Raw genomic sequence first — 22942 nt, forward strand, 5'->3', positions numbered from 1 at the left:
AAATTCATGTTGTTGGAAAGGAGAAGTCCCTGCTATGTAAATACACCTTTTCAAGTAGCAGAGACCAGCTATGAGGCAAAACATAATTGATTAGTTGAGTTTAACTGGATGGTGATAAGGTGTCTTCATGATTGATAATCTGGTGTGTAGTTGGGTTAACTTTGGCCCCACAAGGTCTTTGTGTCGTGTAAGGGAGCCTGTTTTAAGATGTTAGGTATCAGGTGAGGGGATTTATTACCACTGAGACCTTAATTCCATGATGTTCCTTCATGACCTGGAAACATTCCTGGGGGATCATTTAGCTCTAGCTGCAAAGGTAGGAGGAGTCCAGGACTTCTGAGAACTGCTTCATACTTTCCAAGGTCTGCATTCTTCATTGCTATGTTAAGTAATTCTGAAGAGTACCAGAATTTTCATGCTGGAAAGAATCATGAGAGTTATTTATTCCATACATCCTTGTTTAGGGGAAGAATTGTACTCACCCCTTTCAAACAGATAAGAAACTTTAGTTTAGAAAGCCAGGGGGATTTTAATAGTTCAAAAATTTCCATGGAAATATAAATAGTTTTTGAGACGGAGTCTTGCTCTGTCGCCCGGGCTGGAGTGCAATGGTACAATTTCGGCTCCCTGCAAGCTCCGCCTCCCGGGTTCACGCCATTCTCAACTTTGTTATTCTTAAAAGTTAGCTATGAATAAGAATACATGTAAGCTTGTCTTTTTTTTTAAGACCTAGTGTTTTAAAGATTCTTCCCATGAAAATCTATTTTGCTGAAAATCACTAATTTCTGCCTTACGTCCTGAAGGTATGAAATACGAATTCAAGCATGCACCACCCTGGGATGTGCATCAAGTGACTGGACATTCATACAGACCCCTGAGATTGCACCTCTGATGCAGCCCCCACCACATCTGGAGGTACAAATGGCTCCAGGAGGATTCCAGCCCATTGTTTCCCTTTTGTGGACAGGACCGCTTCAGCCAAATGGAAAAGTTTTGTATTATGAATTATACAGAAGACAAATAGCAGTTCAGCCTGGAAAATACAGTCCAGTCCTAATCTATAATGGAAGCTCAACCTCTTTTATAGATTCCGAACTACTGCCTTTCACAGAGTATGAGTATCAGGTAAGAAATGTGTATTATCAACAATTCGAGTTGATTGTGTGCACTCATCAGCACCTGCCTGTAAAAATGGTGCGCAATTTGAAAAGGCACTTAAAGAGATGTGGGACTTAAGGAGAATAATAATATTCCTTAAAAATTTTTAATTGGTAAATGAGGAAAAACCATGTTCATTGCCTTTTTCATTTTCTTGGTTTTTGAGCCATGTTATATATGTTGTTTTTCTTAGGTAGATTCCAGGTGAATTTCTTTTTCTTATTAATAAAGTGGTTTCTGCCATTAAGATTCCTTCTGTCAGTGTTGCCTTGGTAGGAGATACTCCTTGTTAAAAGAGCACTTTGAAAATAACTCATCACTGGTACCAAAATAAAATCAAATAGCAAACGTCTCTAGCCTTGGTGCTCAAGAAAGATACAGAATGTTGAAAAAAGTCTAGAAGAGTGCAACTAACCTGCCCATGATGATTAGTTAAGTTTTCTCTAAGGACGGCCTAAAAAAATAAGACTGCGCATTCTTAAAAAGCCAAGAATTAAGAACACTATTCAGAAAATATCGTGAATTCTATGGAGGACTTCTGTTAGGTTTGTTTAGTTTTGCCATCAGAGTCCATTTGCATTCTTCTTGTAATAACAACCTCATTTCCTGTGGGAGAATGCTTCCCCCACCCTTTGCTCAGGCTTGGTGGGAGTGTCAATCAATGTGTCAGGCTGTCTCCTAGCCAAGTGGTGGGCACATGAGCCGCTCAGCCCCTCAGATTTGCCTGGGGCTTGATCTTCAGCAGAGTGACTCAGAATTTTAAAAGGTGGAGGTGAGAAGTCCTGTTAAAATATCCTAACCTCAATCTAAAAGGTTTTCTTTTCCCTGCTATTTCCAAGCACGGTTCTGCAACCGTTCTTTTAATTCCACGTACTCAAGTAAATTCTCATCTGCTTAAGTCAGAATCAGTGCCTCTTGCTTGCAGTCAAGGAAAACTCACTGATTGATGTAAGCACTTAAGTGCCAGGCACAATGCCAACAGAAATTTTCTAAAAGAGAAAACTGAGCCTTAAAAAGCTTATTATAACATGAAATAATAAAACTAATAAGTCACAAAAAAAAATAGTGACCAAATCAACGAGTACAGTGAATACAGGGAACATTTTAAGCATTAAAAGAATATTTTAGGACAATAATATATGGTACAAATTATCGAATTAATAAGATTTGAAAATACAAATAAATTCTTGAATGGTCTGGAAAACTACAAAGATACAAATCCATAATCCCTTCTTTGCAATTCCAAATCTAAAAATCTCTTAAAAGTATTTTCTTGCTTTGCCACAAGTCATTTGGCAACAAAACCAATCTAAACAGACTTGAGACTACTTACAGTATTTATTTATCCCATTTAATATGAATACTTATATGTTTCGCTACAAAAAATACTGCTTTATTATAAGATGGCTAACAAGATCATGCGGTGGATATTACAAAATATACAGTATATACATTTTATCCTATTTCAAAATGTAAAAACAAAATTAGTTTAAAACACATCAGGCCCCCAAGGGTTTAGGATAAGAACTGGTTTACATCATAAAGGAACCAAATACTGATGCCGCCATCGGAAACGTAACACTGTTAGAAACAGCCAGAACCTACGTGCCTGCCCTTTTGTTCTTTTCTCATTACCTTTATTCAAAAGTGTCACATTATCAAAGTTATGAATTATCTAGTCTCCCTTACAAATAAAAACGGTACCCTTCATGAGAGAACTGGATGAAATCAGCATGAAATCTTCAGCCGCTAATTAGACGCAACTTAATGACCCACGTATAAGAGACACAAACTTTCTCTAGTATTGTGTTGTGTCGTTGGGTTAAATTCTGGTCACATGATCTGTAGAAGTCTCATTCCAGTTTTTGTTTGTTTGTTTGTTTGTTTGTTTTAGACGGAGTCTTGCTCTGTCACCCAGGCTGGAGTACAGTGGCGAGATCTCAACTCACTGCAACCTCTGCCTGCCAGGTTCAAACGATTCTCTTGCCTCAGCCTCCGGTGTAGCTGAGATTACAGGCACGCAGCACCACACCAGGCTAATTTGTTTTGTATTTTTAGTAGAGACAGGGTTTTGCCATGTTGGCCAGGCTGATCTTGAGCCCCTGACCTCGAGTGATCAGCCTGCCTTGACCTTCCAAGGTGCTGGGATTACAGGCATGAGCCACCGCTCCAGTCCCCATCCCAGTTTTCTATGAAATGGAAAGCTCCAAGAATGTGTCTTGTCTCTAGTCAGATTTTTCATCAGGCACTAAGGATGACCAAGAACCAAGGGACCCACATTTCAGAGGAGAGGCAAGTTAAGAACCTTAGGCTATGTGGTTTCTTTTGTAACTGTTACTATCGGCTCTGTGTTACACTCCTCCTCCATACTCATCTCACTCAAATGAAAGTATTTAATTTGGTTTTTGATCTCCAACTTGTATTTATTAGCTAATCTCATGTAGTTACAACATAAGGATAGAAAACAAAGAAAATCAAAATCTAGCTTAGCCCAAAGGCCCAGTTCTTATGGAAAATAATATTTTGAAAAGCATAGATTAAATGCTGAAATAAATGATCAGAAAATATTGGTTTCATTTAGCCTGTGTAAACACTGAGTCTATGTGGACCCTGAGTAATCCTACAGAAGTCATTTAGGAAGTTATATACTAAAACAATTTAGTTTTCTTTAACAAAAGAGCATTTTGTATTTGTGATGAATTCGCATTGCTCTCAAATCCACTTGAGGGTTACTTCATCTGCAAGTTGCCTTTGAAAATACCTTCGTTGTCCTACACACATCTGCTTACCCAACAACTGACGGTGATTTGACCCTTCTGCAGAAGAGTGTGTTTTTGAGGTAATTGTAGATTGCAGGGAATAGAAACAAAGAACTGAGAAACTTTCTAGCAGTGTGGAAGGATTAATCAGAAGATCGTGAGGATGTATAGTTGGGGAGGTTGCCATCCACATGGTGTGCCCTGCAAGGGTCAGATGGGGCTCCCCAACACCTTCCTATACTATGTTACATCACTGTACTCATTTCTGTTTTTGAGTCAAATCATTGAAGGCAGTTGTTAAAATTCAGTTATATGAAAAGAACAAGACAGTTTTCACTAGTCTAAATCAACTCATTCCATCAGTTGGCCAGTGATAAAAGAGGGTATCACATGGATAAGTTTTTTTTTTTTTTTTTTCCATCGTCTTCTTCATTTTGAGATAGTCTCGCTCTGTTGCCCAGGCTGGAGTGCAATAGCGCAATCTTGGCTCACTACAACCTCCATCTCCCGGGTTCAAGCAATTCTCTGCCTCAGCCTCCTGAGTAGCTGGGATTACAGGCGCCTGCCACCACAACTGGCTAATTTTTTTTGTAGTTTTAGTAGAGACGGGGTTTCACCATCTTGGCCAGGCTAGTCTTGAACTCCTAACTTCGTGATCCATCCACCTCGGCCCCCCAAAGTGATGGATGAGTTTTAATGGGCAGGAGGGTCAGGAAATATCTGGAGAAATGGATACTTATAGAGAGTGGGAGAGTTACTCACTGTAGAAAACCAAAGAGGGAAATTAAATGAGCAGCAAATGTCACTCACCTCACCACAGTTCTTGTAACCAGCTTGGTAACTAGCTCCTTTGAAGTTGAGCAAAATCATGTGATATCACAAGCACCTTCTAAGCGTTCACTAATACTTCAATATGGAATGCCCTAAAGGCAGCATCCCCACTGTTTACAGTACAAGTGGAGGACCTAAGAGCTTGTTCAAGGGCAGATTCCTGAGTGGAATGGGAAGGGACCCTAGCAACCTGTACTTTTTTTTTTTTTTTGAGACAGCATCCTGCTCTGTGGCCACACTGGAGTGCAGTGGTGTGATCTCGGCTCACTGCAACCTCCGACTCCCTCTTTCATGCAATTCTCCTGTCTCACCCTCCCAAGTAGCTGGGATTACAGGCACGTGCCACCATGCCCTGCTAGTTTTTTGTATTTTTAGTAGAGACAGGGTTTCACTATGTTAGCCAAGATGGTCTCGATCCCCTGACCTTATGATCTGCCCACCTCAGCCTCCCAAAGTGCTGGGATTACAGGCGTGAGCCACCACTCCTGGCCTAGTAACCCGTATTTTTAATAAGCAGGCTGGATGGTCCACAACCCACTTTTTTTGGAAATACTGCCTCAGAGGGTGCGACATTGCTGCTATGCTACTTAAGCCTTGTTTTCCAGTGGTGATTTTCTGAATCAGCGATTCTCAGCTTTGATAGCATGTTAGAATCACCTGGGGAAATTTCACAACATTGTGCTTGCTGATACCCAGGCCCCACTCCCCTGTAGTTCTGATTTTGGGATGGATTCGGGCATCCGTGCGATTCAAAAGGTTCCCAGGTGATTCTCATGTGCAGCCAGGGTTGAGAATCACTAGCCTAAACTGTCATAAACAGATAGCCCAAATAAGTGAAGCCATCTCCCCACAAATGCCTAATTTACATGATGATCATTGATGACAGCCTATTGGCGTTGGTCTATCTTGGCTTTCCTAAAGAAGGGTCCTATTGTTTTGATGTGAAACTAGAGAGGAGAACAGAATGTATTATCTATGAAGTCCATGTCTCAGCTACTCAAATAATTTAATTGTCTTCATGGATTTTATTTGGCTTTTGTTATTGTTGTTTTGTTTTCTTTTGTTTCTTACTTGGGAGGTCTGGTCTTTGGTGGTAAGAGTAAAGTTCACCATCATTTAAAACAGGGGATTTTTCTAGTTTGAGTCATTTCAGCATAGCTTCCAGAATTCTGGGATTCTAAAGGATAACACTCTGGGGGATTAGCTTTAATAAAGCCAGTGAGATCTAAAATATGAATCAAAAAATTAGCAAGATTTTTTTTTCTTGTTTTCCACAAGAATGGGTTGGTGGCTTTACAGAGTGCAGGGCAGGGTTCCATTAGAAAGCAAACGTCCTCTGGGAATTTTGAATGCAACTTAGTTTATCAAAATCTAATTCTCAAACAACTCTGTAAATGTATGTTCCATGCATAAATGAGATGCATCTGTACTAAATAAAATTCTTCCATTGCACAGACCTCTTCCTTAAACAGAGATCACAGGCTTGCTCGTGCTACATACAGAACATTTACAAATCCAAGAAAATTTTTTTAAAGACAATAGTCATTTCTATCTTCAACCCTTTCAAAATTGGGCTATTCTAATACATGCAATGTGAACCTCCACATTCTATGTGGAGCAGTTCTTCATGGTTTAGCAGCAAATTAAGACAATATTTTTCCCACAGGCTTCAAGAGGGACCTGGGTGTGAGTCTACTCCGTTAAGACATTTTGGGTTTTCCCTTTGGGGAGTGAGCCGAGGCTAATGAATTGCTCTCAGTAATTGTGCATTCATATTCATACTCTTGCTTAAGGCAATGACTCACCATGGATTTGATAGGGCCCGCCACCACCCCCCATTTCACTGAATCATGCTGTCAGTGGCTTAATTAGTTTTCCTGAAACTTCCTCACTTTGACAGATTTTTGCGGTAAGCGCCCACGCACACTCAGGGTCTCTGAAGGCTTCTGGTGCCTTGTGACTGGGTGACTGAGAAGCAGCAGGTCAGCCTTAGAGGAAACTCTGTGACTCATGGCATGGGGTCTGAACTTAGGGCTAGTGCTAAAGGAGCCCACGCAGAATGGCAGTCTGCTGCTTTCTAACCAACCAACACTGTCCCCAAACAAGCAGATGGAAAGAAGGGCTATGGAGGAAACACAAAAGGGGATCCTCACTGTTGCTGCCAGTGGCAGCTGCCTGAAGACTGCCAGGGGTACTGTAGAGGCCTTCCCCTCACCAGCTCCCACCATAGGCTACCAAATTGTTGGCAATTAGTTAGAAGTGGGAGGGATACAGGCCAACATCTTCTACTCCTTCTCTCAGTAATTCTGGATCCTTGAGCACATTAACCTCTTTGGGTGTTTCTTCATAATACAAGTTAGGCCTGCTATGATTGAATATCATAGACTGGGTGGCTTAAATAACAAACATTTATTTCCCACAGTTCTAGAGACTGGGAAGTCCAAAGTCAAGGCACCTGCAGATTCAGTATCTGGTGAGGCCCACCTTCTGGCTTGCAGATAATGGTCTTCTCCTTATATCCACATATGACAGATGGAAGGAGATGGAGAGGAAAAGGAAGGAAGAGAAAAGAGTAGGGGGACTCCCTCTCATCTCTTTCTCTTCTTGTAAGAACACTAGTCCCAATCATGAGGGCTCCACCCTATGCAACCTAATAACCTCCCAAAGGCCTCCATATCATCATATTAAAGATTAGCCTTCAACATATGTATTGAGGGGGGACAAAAACAGTCAGTTCATAGCACTCATCTATAAAGGGAAGCACCCTCCAGCTCTATATTCTATGGGCAGACTAGTGGTAAGCTATGGGCATATAATTTTTAGAAATTCTAATCAAACTTTATCTTCTCTTGATTGGTTTTTGTAATCTACAGTTTGTAAAACACGACAAAATAAATTCTGACCCAAAGCAACAGAATTTTCTAATGGTAGTTAGCTTTAAGTTGTGTTGATGCAAGGGAATGTATGAAATCAGCTTCAGACAATAAATGGATATATGGTTATTCATCAACAAGATGGACATATGGAAACATCATTAGTTGTGTCTCTCGTTGAAACCTAACATATTTATTTACTAATATGTTTTTTAAAATTATAACTATTAAAAAATATAAATGTTAATAAATACTAAACTAATTTTCTTTAGTTAGCTACCAATGAGTCTCATTTATGTTCCTGGGAAAACCTACACTATCAAAAAGTTATCATGACTATTTCACTACAAGTAACAGAAAGCCAATGTAAACTAAGTTAAAGAGAAGGTAATTGTTTCTGCTCTCACATCTGGAAAGGGCATTGAAGGAATCTGTTGAAACCAAAGAAAAGATATGAACATCAGGCCCTGGAAACCTGGGATGCAGGACTCAAATGCTGTAAGATTAATTCATTCTCTCCCTCCTTGCCCCATTTCAGCTCGTCTCTATTTGGCTTCATTCTGCACACTCTCACCAGACATCTGAGGAAATCACTACTAATACTCCCAGATTCAAGCCCTTTCTGTGCATCAGTTTTCTTATCTTCAAAATGTGAATAGATATAGCACTAGTTTCATTGGCATGCTTTGAGGTTAAATGAGTTAATATGTGAATGTTCTTGGAACAGTGCCTCATACATAGAAACCACTTCACCCATATAACAATAATGATTATAATTATTATTGCCCATCCACCTTAAAGTGGAAAGCGGACTAGAAGTCAACCAAGTGCAGGACTCTGACTGATCCTATTGCACTACCTGCCTTCCTGTGAACCAAGAGAACAGAGGACTATGATTGAGCAGGTGTGGTCGCAGGGCCCACCTCCTACAGGCAGGGCTGCGTGAGGTATGTGGGAAATGCTTCCAGCCAGAAGCAAGAACTGCCCTAGTACACCATACACACCAACTAGGGGAACAAGTACTCCACAGCTGTGAGATATTGACAATCCTTGTGCCCTTTCACACTGGATGCTCACACCCTTCCTGTTTTCCAAATGAAGAAGCTGAGTGCAGATCACATAGCTTGTGCAAGAAAGATACTTGATTTCTGATAACTTCACTTTTCTCATTAAAAAAATGGGTGTGTTATGAGAACTAAGAAATCTGTGTGTCCAGTAGGATGCCTGCTACTTAGTGGGTCCATACCCCCATCCAATCCCCCCAGGATCGCACTAGTTAAAAGAAGGAGAAACTTCCATTCAAGACTGTAAAAAAGCCAGGTTAAGACATATCTTTTGTCTATATAAACAAGTCATTAATAAAATGTTAGAGTGCAAAAATCTCTAATCAGGAATACAGTTGCCTCTAAAGGTATGATACTCCTTCCACTAGGCAGTTCAACCCTCCCTGTCCTTGCCATTTCTCTTCTCAGGAAAATAGTAATTTACCCACATACCCATGACTAAAATTCCAAATTCTGATAGTCTGACTCTACTTTTCTGCAATTAGCTACTTGCTTTGTATTGCCTGTTTTCTATTGCTATCACCCTTATCCCATGCCTTTTCTATACCACATTTAGAGAAAACATATTGAGCAGGTTTTCTGTTTGGTTTTGGACTTGCATTTAATTAGATATTAATCTCACTAACGTATTTCTGACCAGCATGGAGGTTTTTGTCTGGTTAATTTCTCCCACAAGAACTAAGCTCCCCACGCCCACCCAAACTCCCACGGCTCAAGGTTTTAAATGATTTATTGATATTGTCTGACTCAGGCAGTGTATTTATTCTAAAACCTTAGGGCCTGAGTGCACAGCTTAGACTGAAGGCCACTGGGACATTTCCATGTGTAGAAAACTGAAGTCTGCCACTAGGCCTGGGGCCTGATCATTTTTCGCATCAAGCCTTTCGTACCCACAAGAGATCATTTCTACCTGTCGGTGTGAGCACATTCAGGTGCATGCTCTAGTTCTTTTTATTCTTTTTCCATCTCCCATGGTGACCCTTAGGACTTTATTCTAAAGCTTCTATTGTTGGCAGTATTTATGGTGCCTTTGGGACAAGTTATCCATGTGAAGATGGGTTGATTCTCACCCGCATGCAGATGCAACTCAGATTTATATTTCACTTAAGCTGATATTGATCTTCCTGTCTCTGTGTTGGAAGCTTGGTTGGTGGAAATAAAATGTGAAACACAACAGAATGCTCTTCAACTGAATGTAGATAATGTGTAATTCCAGCCTGCCCTCATGGCTCTTCAGATGGCTGTGAAAACAAAGGCTCCCAAAGTCACCTGAAACTTAGGTCCTGTAAAAACATCTAGGAAAAGATGAGATGTGTTTTGCTTATTTTCCTTTATCCTGTAAATTGAGTATTTAATAACCTGTCCTTATTAGGCACCTACAATGTTCAAAGTGTATACCTAGTTACTAGGATTGAGGTAGGAAGCTAAAATCCATGCACTCTCCCCTTCAGGGACTTAAAGTACAGTTGATAAGACAAATAAAGATGCCCATGAATAATGTATCCATAAAAATATCACTAGGAATGTTGATGTTTGCAAGATCTGAGCGACGGCAAAACAGATCCAGGGAGGAAGAAGCAGCTTCTTCATCTTCAGGGACAGCATGATTTCCACACCAAACTCTAAAGGCCACTCTTATTCTACTCTCTGGCCAGATGGTTTTGTGCAGCACAGGTGGCGCCTTGATACTAAAGAGCTACTGGACTAAAATCATTCCACAGACACACGAAGAGGCACCATTTCTCTGTTCCTTCAGTCTTACAAAAAGAAATGCCTTTCTAAATCTCCATCCTTATGTTTAGAAGCCTCTCTTCGCCCACCTACTATTATTGGTACCTGTGTAATGGTTCAAAATGTTCTCCACTGCATCAATCGGGACCTCAACAGGAAGTATATGGCACATTCAAAGGGTATTTGAAGAAAATTTAATGAAGAGGCCATTTATGGAGGTGTGGGCAGAATTAAGAGAATCAATAAGGGATGTTAAAGTACCCAGGAAGTAGGAAGAGCCAGAAACTGTTACCTCTAGGCCTGCAGGGACAACAGAAGAATCTGGGACATTGAAAGGAAATTCAGCCTTGTCAACCTGCAGTGCCAAAGAGAGGAGCAGGAGAAACAAAGAATCTGAACTCTCTCTTCCCTTTGATCAAACCCTAATGGAAAAGAGCCAGCGAAGAAAAGACTCCAGGTGAGGCGATCTGATAAAGTCAGCCTTCCAGGGTACAGAGCAAGCCAGAGAAGGGCAGAGAATGGATCTGGGGAAAAAACAGCTCATCCCCCACACTCAGATTGATGCTGCTCCTCAACCAATATATAACAATGCCTTCACCAGTAGAATCCTTTCTGGACTAGAGGATCACCTGGCCAGCTTTGGCTTGTCACTCTACGATTATTGATAAACCACTAAGTAAATTTGAAGACTTAAGGAGGATTGTACTTAAGTACTTGAACCAATAGTATATTACCATTAAATTGTAAATAAACATCTCAGGATATATGAAGCAATCCAATCTGCAGGTGGAAACAAAAATGTTAACACATGCAAATAAGTCAGATGCTCTAAATGGTAGTTTTTAAAAGCATAGTTGAAACCTCTTCTTGTTAATTGATTTATCTATCTGTTTATGGATCTGATCATTACTAAGATGCCCATAAGCATCTAGAAAACTGTACAGTTCTCTCTTTGATTCCTATAGGCATATTTCTAATGGAAACCAGTAATAAAATTCTTTTCTCTAAAAAATCCATTGAATTGCTCTGATTTTTCCTTTTGTTCATGCTTGGGGACTTTTTGAGAAATTTTAACTAATAATAAGACAAAGTAAATAAGCCGTCCAATTAACAAGTTTCAATGTAGAGCAATATTTTTGAAAAGCCAGGCTTTTATTTACTCTAACCCTCAAAGTTCTAGAGTACAGAAGTACCTGGAAGAAAGATACAGAGGGAGGTGTGGGCTAAATTCCAAATGCTGTGGAGCGTTTTCCAATCTTATTAATGCATAACAACTAACTAGAATCCAGAAGTGAGTTGCAGAATTGCTATCTAGTCCCACTAGATCCCCAAAACTGTTAAGTCACTCTCTCCTGTCTTTTCACACAAATAATGTGATAGTAATCACTATTATTTATTTAGGGTTTGTTGTGTGCTAAGGGCTATGTTAAGAACTGCATGCATATTAACTAATTTAATCTCATACAACCATTTGAGATAGGTGTTATTACTGACACTATTTTACAGGTGAGAAACATGAGGCATTGAAAAATTAGGTATCGTGCCCAAGGATATAGAGTTGATAAGTTGCAGGACTCAAATTCGAACCTTAAGATTCAGGTTCAAAGACTGGTTTCTTAAATTCTACCCCAACAGTTACCTCCAAATTGCATTTGCATGTAGCTTTGGGACTTTCAAAAATTGATGAACTATTTATAAATATATTCATCCCCCACCCCATTCCTCAGAAATTTCTAGAAACATTATTGCATGTAAATCTTAAAATAGTCCTGTGGGGTGGGTGTTGTTATCTCTTAGCATAGTCAGGAACCTGAATAACTTAGCAAGTTACCTAGTCAAAAAACAACAGAGTCAGAACTCAAGTCCTGACTTTCTGACCCCAAGTACAATGGTGGCTCTGCTGAACTGCAGCTTCTTCAAGTCACCTTCATCAGGAGCACAAATTCCTGACCCTGTGAAGACAGACTGATTAGGGTTTCAGTCTGGGCTACATGAATTACCAACTCTGGATCCTCAGCTAGTAATTTGAACTCACTAAACCTCAGTTTTCTTATCTGTAAAATTGAGATTAAACAAACAAACAAAAAAACTTACCCCAGGAAGGTTGCTGTGAACTTTAAATAAGTTGACCTTAAAGCTAGGGTATTATCACTTACAAAAAAAAAGTAAGATTTAATATATAAATACATAGAAGGTGTTCAATATCCAGCATTCCTGTAAAATGAAAATCAAATAAAGTCACTCTCCCGCTGCAAACTCTCCTTCCCCCATTCCATAAAATGCAAACTCCTCTCTAGTTCCATGAGGCCTTTCATGGCCTCACTTTTGTCCGCTTCTGTCCTCATCCCATTGCTCTCTGGCCCTTACTCACTAAGGTCAGCCACACTGGCCTTCTCGAGGATCTAGCCCTAAGGCCTTTGCACATGCTCTTCTTTTCTACAGAATGCTCTTCCCTCAGATCCTCATCTGGTGAGCTTCTGCCAATTGTATCCCAGCTTGATGGTCACCTGTTGAGAGAACCTCCTGGACAAGTCAACCATTTTCTGCTATATCACCTTACGTATATCACCATACAATATCATCATTTCTTTTCTAGCATATATCCTTACCGGTTTATTTTATTTGTGTTGTTATTGATTGCCTCCCCTCACCAGGATGTTAGTGCCAGCCTTGTTCACTGTTGTATCCCCAGCTCATAGAACAGCATCTGGCATGTAGAAATGGCTCAATCAATATGTGTTGAATACATGGATGATAAATAGTCTTATCTAATTTACTATCCTTCATGGAGATGTTAATCGTAATTGGTGATTGTGATCTTAGCTTCCTCTAGCAACTTATTGTGGATAAAATATATATTTTAATGCTATATCCATTAGGGTATAGTTATTATTGTAGAGAACATAATGGAATTTCAGTGCATTTACACATGTTTGAACAGGATGAAATATATGAGTAGTACTTGCTTCTGTGTAATATGCAATATTGCTCAAAGCGTGATAAGTGGCAGCAGAGATGGATGTCACATTGTTTGTAACAACTTCCACCGTCCCACTTTTAGGCTACCCTCCACAGAAAAAGCCAGTTCATGCAGGCCTCTGTGAAAAGCTCCCCAGGGCAGCAGCCTACCATGTGGAAGGTGTATACAGGCCTTTTTTTAATGGCCTTATGTAGGAAGGGGTAAAGAGCTTGGGCTTTTATATCACCTATCTGTATTGGAAGGCCAGCTTTATCACGTACCAAGTTGCATAAATTTCTGTGTTCCTCAGTTTTCTCATGTGTAAAGTGGGGATAATAATACCAACCATATAGGATTGTCGGTAGGAAAAATGCAAAATTAGTACATAGAATACACTTACAAAACTGTAAGTGCTCAATAAACCCAGTAGCTACTTTTATATATCCTCCATGAGAGCAGGATGGGGCTGGGTTCCTGTTTCCTCTTAGGGAGAGCATATATAAGCAATAAAAAATAGCATGTGATAACTCCAAACTTTCATTATTTAGTTTTATTGTTAAAAGTGAATCAGGGCTAATTTCAGTGTTTTCCACTGTTAGGTCAGTTTTCCCTTCTTCAGATATTAGAGAAGAACCGTATTCACACGTAGTAAATGACTCCAAAGAGCAAGGTGGTATGAGAAGCAGTAGTGACAAGACACCCATTTCTAGCATGGGAAATGTCTTGTAATTTTTCCAGTAGCTTCACGTCTCTGAACTTCAAAAGTGCTCATAGAAAGCAAGACAATGTCCTGCTGTGCCCTCTTCCCCTGGGTCCCAGAATTCAATTAAAATCAGGTTCTATCTTGCCTAATCCAAGGTGTTTTAGATGAAGGAAACCTGGAATACAGGGACTATATCTGTAAAAGTGTGACTGTATTGTATCCAGCAAGGTTCTATGCAAATAGAGGTGCTAGAAAACGTCCATTTGATGGTGAAAGAAAATCAGATAGGTAGACAGTTAAATAAATAGCTACATAGAGCTTTTCAGCACATTATGCCTTCATTGCTGGAGCCTGCAGGGCTACTCATGAAATAAAACAATCTTGTAATCATGTAATTTCAAATTCATTGCATTGTCTCTTTTGTCAAAATTCTTTAACCACGATTCCGGCAAAGAAGATTTTGGCATATTGCTATTCAAACATATTCAAAACCTATGACAAGCGCTACCCTTTAAGAAGGCATTAGCGTGACTGCCATGGGAAAATATACTCCAAGGTTGTAGATGAATTGATATGATTTCCTTGATTGTATCTTTTTATTTATGAGGCATAATTTATGAGCACTGGAAAGCAAACTGCAATGAGTGATGACTAACAACAGCCAAAGTCATAAATCAGGAGCAGTGAAAGAAGTAGTGATTTTGATCGAATCTATTGAATTAGCTGTTGGCCTTAGCCAATACAGGTATTGGAAAGACCTTTTTAATATCTATTTGTCCCCTCATGGGAATGTGATAACAATCTCATTACATGCCCCTAGGAAACAAATAATTTAATTGTTTGCCCGTTAACATACAACCTGTTTACTCTACTTATTAATTACTGGCATAGCTGTTCATGCTAGATTTTTTGTTTATTTCTGATGTGAATTGTTACAAAATTATGTTCACATTCCTTAGTTTTTATAAACAATTATGTCTCCTTAGAGCTTCTTGATATAAATTTGTCCTCAGAATTGTTGAAATGCTTTTTTTAATCAAACATTGTCATTATCCCACAAGGAAGTACGCTACTGTTTCACAGAAGTTGCAGAGAGCTCAGATATTCTTCCCTCTCTTAATCCTCTGAGAGTTAACAGTTTTACTAGTACAGCTCTTATCATAAGCAGCCTGGATAAAGAGCAAACTCTCAAATTGCTCCAAGCACAAAGACAGTCATCATCACTTACATTAGGAGTTAACAGATTAGAGATCTTTTGGAAAAGACTAGTCGACTGAATTTGGTTACTCCGTATTCTATTTTTATAAGGAAAATAATAGCAAATGTAAGACCAAATAAACATCATCTTGGTGCTGACCCGTATACAAAGCATCCAGGAACCATATATTATGAAGTATGTTCCCTGGGTTTGAACAAGACTTGTAGCATTTCCTTGGCCAAAAGAATCATAAAATATTTTCACAATTTAGGGGTTTTTCTTATGATACCATAAAGGAAAAATACATCAGGAACCCCCTTGAAATTTATATTAATAATTTAGCTTTGCTCTAAGACAATACTTGGAAACCATCAGTCCCAACGAAGGTTATTTCAGAAAGATATGAGACATTGAGCGAGACAAAGCATTAAGGTGAAAACTACTTTGTTTAGCCAATACAGGTATTGGAAAGACCGTTTTAATATCTATTTGTCCCCCTGATGGGAATGTGATAACAATCTTAACAACAAGTTAAGTGTGGAAATTGTGCTAAAAAAAACTAGCAAAGGCCGGGCACGGTGGTTCACGCCTATAATCCCAGCACTTTGGGAGGCTGAGGCGGGCAGATCACGAGGTCAGGAGTTCAAGACCAGCCTGGCCAACGTGGTGAAACCCCATCTCTACTAAACTACAAAAAATTAGCCAGGCATGGTGGCAGGTGCCTGTAGTCCCAGCTACTCAGGAGGCTGAGGCAGGGGAATCACTTGAACCCAGGAGGTGGAGGTTGCGGTGAGTCGAGATCGCTCCACTACACTCCAGCCTTGGCGACAGCAAGACTCTGTCTCAAAAAAAAAAAAAAAAGGAAAAAGAATAACTAGCACTGTAACAGAAGCATCTAAAGGGGCCACCACTCTGGGAGATTTCTGATACATTTCGCCTTCTCCCATCCTCTGTAGACTGGTGATCCCTTCTCTTTCCCATTCACAAAAATTATTACAATGCTTCTGTTCACAAATGTTTGCTTTCCTCCTAGAATAAAATTAGAAGGAAAAATGTCGTGTTGAGAGAAATTGGGAGCATTTAGAATAATATTCCTCTGCACTAAAACAAAAATAGACTCAGCAATTTCTAGAAATATCAAGGTTTCAAGAAATTACACCTTAAGTGAAAATTAGGAGGCAAGAAGTGGTTCTACAAAGTCGGTAAACTCTAGCTCTGTTTGGAACTGTGAAAAAACACAGTAATTAATTCTGTGATGATTATTGAATTGTAACATATTCCAAGATACATTTATTGTGTTTATTTGAATGACTAAAGGTAATGACAAAGGTAATGCAAAGTATAACTCTAAAGAGACATAACATAAATAGAAATTGAAAATGTACAGTGCCTATATTCTGTACTTGGTTCTATAAAGAATAGACCTTTGTGTTTTTCAAATAATATTGGGTGTAAAAATCACTTGGAAATATGTTGAAAGGGCAAATTCCAAGGTCCTGTCACCAGAAATTCTGATACAGAAATCAGAATATACCCAAAATCATTTTGATGACCATGGCTAAGGAATATATTTTGACAAAGACTTCTCTCAAAGAGGCAATTTTCAAGAGAGAACAAATGATTAAATTCATTGTTTTCACAGCAACATGATTATGGCAGCTTAGTGGCAGATGTTGACACTCTGTGTAATTAAAAATTTTTAAGGCAAAATACAGTAATTAGTCCTTTGGGGTAGGAAAGAGTAAATAAAAGAACAATTTCATTTTTTTTAATGAACAACAAGCATAAATATGGTAATAGTCTCTAGTTGGATTTAAAAATATATTACATTGAAAACAGAAATTTCATTGAAAATGGACATATTAATCTACCATTTTGCTAGTTAATTAAAGAATTTGTGGCTAAACAATTATAGTTTTTATGCTTTTAAAAGTAATCTACGTTTTCTATGACATTTTACATTGTAACTTTTTTCATGGTTACAACAGAAGCCTTAGAGAAATAAAACAACCAAGTCAGTCAGTCCTAACTTTTCATTATTAACAGCTGGGGAAGTTTCTGACTTTACAGTGATAACTGCGTGTGCATCCACTCATTCACATGTGAAAGTGTTCACCAAACCCAAATAATAATGCATTTCAGCAGAAACTTTAATCATCTTTAATCTTTTATTATAAAAGAATAAATATGTTCAGTCTATGAGAACACATGGACACAGGGAGGGGAACATCACACACCCGGGCCGTTGTGGGTGGAGGGCCGGGGGAGGGATAGCATTAGGAGAAATACCTAATGTAAATGACGAGTTGATGGGTGCAGCAAACCAACATGGCACATGCATACCTGTGTAACAAACCTGCATGTTGTTCACATGTACACTAGAACTTAAAGTATAATAATAACAAAGAATAAATATGTTCAGTCTAAACACTGTAGGAATAAAGATAATCTTGAATAAATCAAAGATGAAGAATATCTTGACTTTTTTTTCTCTTGGCCATGGAATTTATAAGCCTTACTTGCTTTTCTTCCCCAATAATAACTCTTTCATGTTTCTAGGAGCTCACACACTAAAGAAAGAGAATACACAGCTGTGTGATCACAAGATATTTTATTTATTGATTTTTACGGGTTCATTACAACTAAAAGATCGGGACATATTGCTAAAAAATTTTCCATGCAGGATCTCTGCTGCTTCTTTCTCCGCCTTATAAAGACAGACTCAAATCTTGGGGCACTGCTTCTCAGTGGGAATCATAAACATTATCTGTTAGTATTTTTACCCTGGACCCTGAACTACACTTCAATACTTTTATCTCTTGCTTAGCCGGACATAGACACAAATCCACAGTGATATTTTAGACAAAGAACGTTTTTGCCTCAGCAGAGATAGAGACAGAGAGAGACAGAAGGAGACAGAGAAAATAATATTATGTACAGGTTCTTTTTTCCTTTTCTCCTAGTGGTTTGATATAACAGAGACACTGCCTCGTGGTACAAGTTTTGTGAAATTCATAATGCTTCATTATCTCAGTCAGCTTTCTCTTCATTCTAACTGTTTTCATTTTCACAGTTGCTCATGTAAATAGGTTGATCCTGCTTTGCATAAGCATGTTGATTTATATGAATGCTATTTTGATCTCAAATTGATTGAATAGTAAAAAGAAAGTCTAGGAAAAAGAGTCATGTATTATGAAGGACTCCTGCCAAAGACAAAATAGCCTACGTACCTTCCCTATTAGTGATGGGGAATTTTGAGTTGCCTGGTTTTAAAAGGGAATATTTCCAAGAAATATAGCAAAATACTATAATACTGAGGCCCAAGTGTTTTTAAAATCCAGGGATTAAATCCCATTTTGGAAATAGAACTCCACCTAGTAGAAGTTCACGTAACACAGGAAGGCTGAGATTTAGTACGATCTACAACACTACCATTAAAAAGCCTTAATAGTATTTATGATTCTATATCTACATTGAAAATGAAAGAAAAGTTAATGTTCATAAGCCAGAGCCAGCACTGTGCTGAGCACTTTCTATGAATTATGCTTATTTCATCTCATTTTCTTTCAACACCCTATGCCTGTACTACTTCTATCTCCTATTGGTGCACAGTAGTTAATTGGCAAGTTGTTGAATTTTTCTTTTATTATACCTAGTTGCATTTTCTTCCTCATTTTCTTCCCCATCCATTGTAACCTGACTTTAAATTCTGCCTGCCCTTAAATCACCAATCAAAGTTCTGCTCTTGGCAAAAAAATGTCATGTCAATATTTGCACCTTACTTTGTATTACTTTTTCAAGAATATTTTTTCAAATCTTGTCATTCATTGTGCAATAATAGGTGTCCCCCACACCACTTCCTCAGAAAGGTATTTGCAGTAAAAGTGGTTGTTCTGGGGCAGAGTGAGGAGACAGGGACCCTCCTCACCAGCCCTGAAATCTGACTTCTTCATGAATAACCTCCACCTCGCCTCCCCAGTGTAAGTCTGACCTCACCCATTTCTGAGGGGACTCTGAGAGCAGCTGCAGTTGTATTCTGATGGACTCTAACTTCCATGAAACCTGGCTCTCCCATTGCTAGCTCCTTACTTCCCTATACTTACAAAATAAACCCCCCTCACCTAAGACAACTTGTACATGTCTAGCCATCCTTGCAAGCTAAGACACCTTACCTAATCTAGAATTGCAGGTATTTGTCTATGGACAAGACGTTAAGTTTTCATGATTCTGAGTATTTTATTTATGCATATGGATGGCATACAGAATCAAAAACCCCGCTCATTGAAACAGGCACTGGAGAGCAGAATTTCAGCGCTTCTAACTTTTGTCACCTTGAACAAGATAGTGAAATTTTCTGAGCCTCAATTTCTTCACCTTTAAAAGGGGACTAGTAATACATTCTCCACTCACCTTACAAGGTTGCCATTGTAAGGACTAAATAAGCTGACATAAGTTAAAGTGCTTTGTAAAATGTAGAGTTTATGCAAATGTGAGTGATTATTATGCAAATGATGAGAGGATGTATCCAAGCTCTAAAAAGAGCAGGTGTGTCTATGTAAGTAGGTTAGTTGTCTCTTTTTAAAAATGAGGCTCCTGGCAATCCTATCAGCAAGGGGCTGGAGATTTGCATTTGACAGCAACCTGAAAACAATTCAACATCAGAAAATTTACTTTCACAAAGGAATCTGGAAAAAAAGAAAAGTATGAAAACTACTGATAGGATTTGACCTAACTACTAAAAATCTCTCTAATGTTTCTTCTCTTGAAGATACTATTGATGCAAAAGCAAAGTAAACAAAAATGAAACTAAACTCTCACTGCAAAGTATTCTGAGTTTTCTTTTCCCCACAAATATCTCCTATTTTGAACATTCTGCATTTTTTTTTTTTTTTTAAATACTGAATGCCTGGAATGTGTGTACTGTAGAATCAAACAAGTTTTTCAGACTTGTCTTTAAAAGCCCAGGGGCAAATTTTTAGAAAATACATAGTGTAGAAGAAATGCAATGAGAAAAATTGTCCTGAAGTTAGACTTTCACCTGAAAGCTTACTAAGGAATACTACTACTCCTAAACACGCAGACAGTCTTCTTGTATTGCCATTTAGATCTATCATTCTGATTGATCACTGTGTAGTTGGCTATTATTGGGCCTAATTTAACCCTATACACTCACACATCCATCTACTCTGTCTATTGTACCTGACATTCTACAAATTACTTACTCATGCAAATGACGACCTAAGGCAACCTTTTAGGATATTCGTGTTTAATTATACAAATGGTTCTTGATAAATAAGATTATACATCGTTCCATATGTTTATTCCCTCCTTGATGAAAGGAAATTTAATTTTCATGCAGATTTGGTGGGGATGATGTTTAAGAATTGCTGAGTTTTATGTAGTCTGCAGATCCATCCAGTTTGCAGAAGCTGACAAAATCACTCCACTTCCCACACAGAGATGAGCAGTTTTTTCATTAGGCTTAAATCAACCAGCTGCATTCTGAAATCCTAAATGCCCCCCTTTGTGTTCACATGGTCAAAGGTAAAAGGCAAAAAATAATAATAATAAAGGAAGAGCCTGTGCTCCTGTGTGATTACAAAGTTGCAAGATCAAAGTTTATCTCTTCCTGTTGTGTTTAGTTGCTTTTGGTTGCCAATGTCTTTTTTTTTTCTTTTCTTTTCTTTTCTTTTTTTCCCCCCCACCCAGCCTGAGGGTATCTTGCTTTTGACAGTCTTGTTGATTTCTCTTTGGAGGTCTGGGCAGTGAATTCTGCAGGAAAGGCCCCCAGTAGCTGGACGTGGTGCAGAACCGGGCCAGCCCCACCAGAAGGTGTCAGAGCCCCTACGTTCCCTGCGGTCTCTTCTACCCAAGCAGTGGTCAACATCAGTGCCCCCAAGAAGCCCAATGGGATCGTCAGTCTCTACAGGCTGTTCTCCAGCAGCGCTCATGGGGCTGAGACAGTGGTGAGCAACAGAGCTAAAAACCCAGGACTGGTTGACTTTTAAAAATCATTACCATGGAGCCCTTGTGTTTACATTTTTATTTTTCTCTCCATCTTTCTTATCCTTCTATTCTGAATTGCCCTATGGTGAACTTAGTAGCACAAAGATCCCTCAGAGAAGAAAAAGTGAACCCTGAGGAAACATACAGAAAGTATGTAAACTCTTAGGGAGAGAGATGCTAAAGGTGGTATTAAAGACTCCACAAACCTAAGAAAACAAGACTTTAGAAACAATCAAACTAATTCAATTGAATTAGAAAATAGATCAACCACTTAACAGAGTGGTGGCACGTAGTAAGAAGTCGGCAAATTGTAATTATTGGTGGTGTAAATGTTAGTATGAAAAAGACAAAATAGAGCAAAGATTATCCTTGGAATCTCTATTTTGACATGCACAAATCTCTAATAACACATGGAAAACTCTTATTCCTCTGGTGAATTCAAGAAAGTTCTAACCCTTTAGAAGAGAGAGCAGAGCAGCTCCATCAGCACAGCCCTAACTCCACTGTTTGTTCATTAACACGTTTGAGGCACATTGGGAGACAGGAGAGATTGCTCAGGGAACTAGTCTTTCACATTGTGCGTTAGCCAAGCCACTTCCTGGAGGCGATGTTAAGAATCAACTAGACCAGTTCCTGCATTATTTAAAAGAAGAGACCAGCAGCCAGCAGGATGAAGACCCTTGTCTCTGTGGTATAGCTTGTGTCACTCAAGTTTCTCATGAATAAGTGGAGATTATAATACTTTGTTCACACAAACATTGTATAGAGATTGTGCAGGTCCTGATATTACACTATAAATTATTTAGATCAATTTAGGGAACAATTTGGGCAAGAGTGGAGAATTCCTCTGAGACCAGAGTGTCAGGTATTGAAACACAATTTCAACAGATAACTTACATACAGGGAGGCTTGGATTGAATGTTAAAGGAATATTAGCATATTTTCTATAGGGCTTTGTATTCAATAAATATAGATGATGTAAATACAATCAACCCTTGATTATCCATGCTTATAAAATGATAATAAACTAAAATAATTTATATTTGGAGTGCATTGTATGCATTTTTTAACAGCTCTTCTTAATCATGCATTCTTTTTGTCAACATGAAAATTAATTTCCAGTTTCTGAACTCTTGTTCCAAAGAGTACTTATTAAAACCACAATGAGGTTAAAAATTTGCTGAAAATAAACCAAAAAGTTTATAATCCTACAAAGATGATTGAGAGAAGACTATGATATTTTGTACAAACCAACACCCTCAGAGGAAGAGATTTTCAGGTTCTCCAATACTTATACCTGATTTTAATGTAGATATGAAAGGATTTTTTGACTGAGGAATTGCATGCAAGTAACCATTTGCAGAATATGGACCTTGGTGAATGCTGCTAGACATATAATAGAAAAACAGATTTTGTTCTTTGAAAAGACATCACTCAGAGGGTCATAGACTTTGATCAACACTTTGTGTGTTCTATGCCATTTTCTAATACCATTCTAAGGTGATAGATAATCGATAATATTATGCCTTGTGATTTCCATCCTGCTACCTCAAACTTCTATTTAACGGTTACATTATCAAATTTTTCACCTATTTGTCATACCTATCTAACGGGGTTGGTAATTTTTTGAGGATAAATGCCATGTTAAATGCCATGTTTC

General features: G+C 38.6%; 1 protein-coding gene across 1 annotated transcript in view; it reads left to right on the forward strand.

The window, feature by feature from the left end:
- Window positions 1-22942, forward strand: part of USH2A (Usher syndrome 2A (autosomal recessive, mild)) — an 813932-nt gene that overhangs the window by 765625 nt on the left and 25365 nt on the right. The window contains exons 63-64 of the mRNA XM_011987398.1: window positions 804-1125; window positions 21033-21242. Coding sequence (XP_011842788.1) covers window positions 804-1125; window positions 21033-21242 — 532 coding nt within the window. The remainder of the gene's footprint in view (window positions 1-803; window positions 1126-21032; window positions 21243-22942) is intronic.

The sequence above is a fragment of the Mandrillus leucophaeus genome, unplaced genomic scaffold (assembly GCF_000951045.1).
Source record: "Mandrillus leucophaeus isolate KB7577 unplaced genomic scaffold, Mleu.le_1.0 Scaffold309, whole genome shotgun sequence".
In the NCBI taxonomy this organism is placed as follows: Eukaryota; Metazoa; Chordata; class Mammalia; order Primates; family Cercopithecidae; genus Mandrillus; species Mandrillus leucophaeus.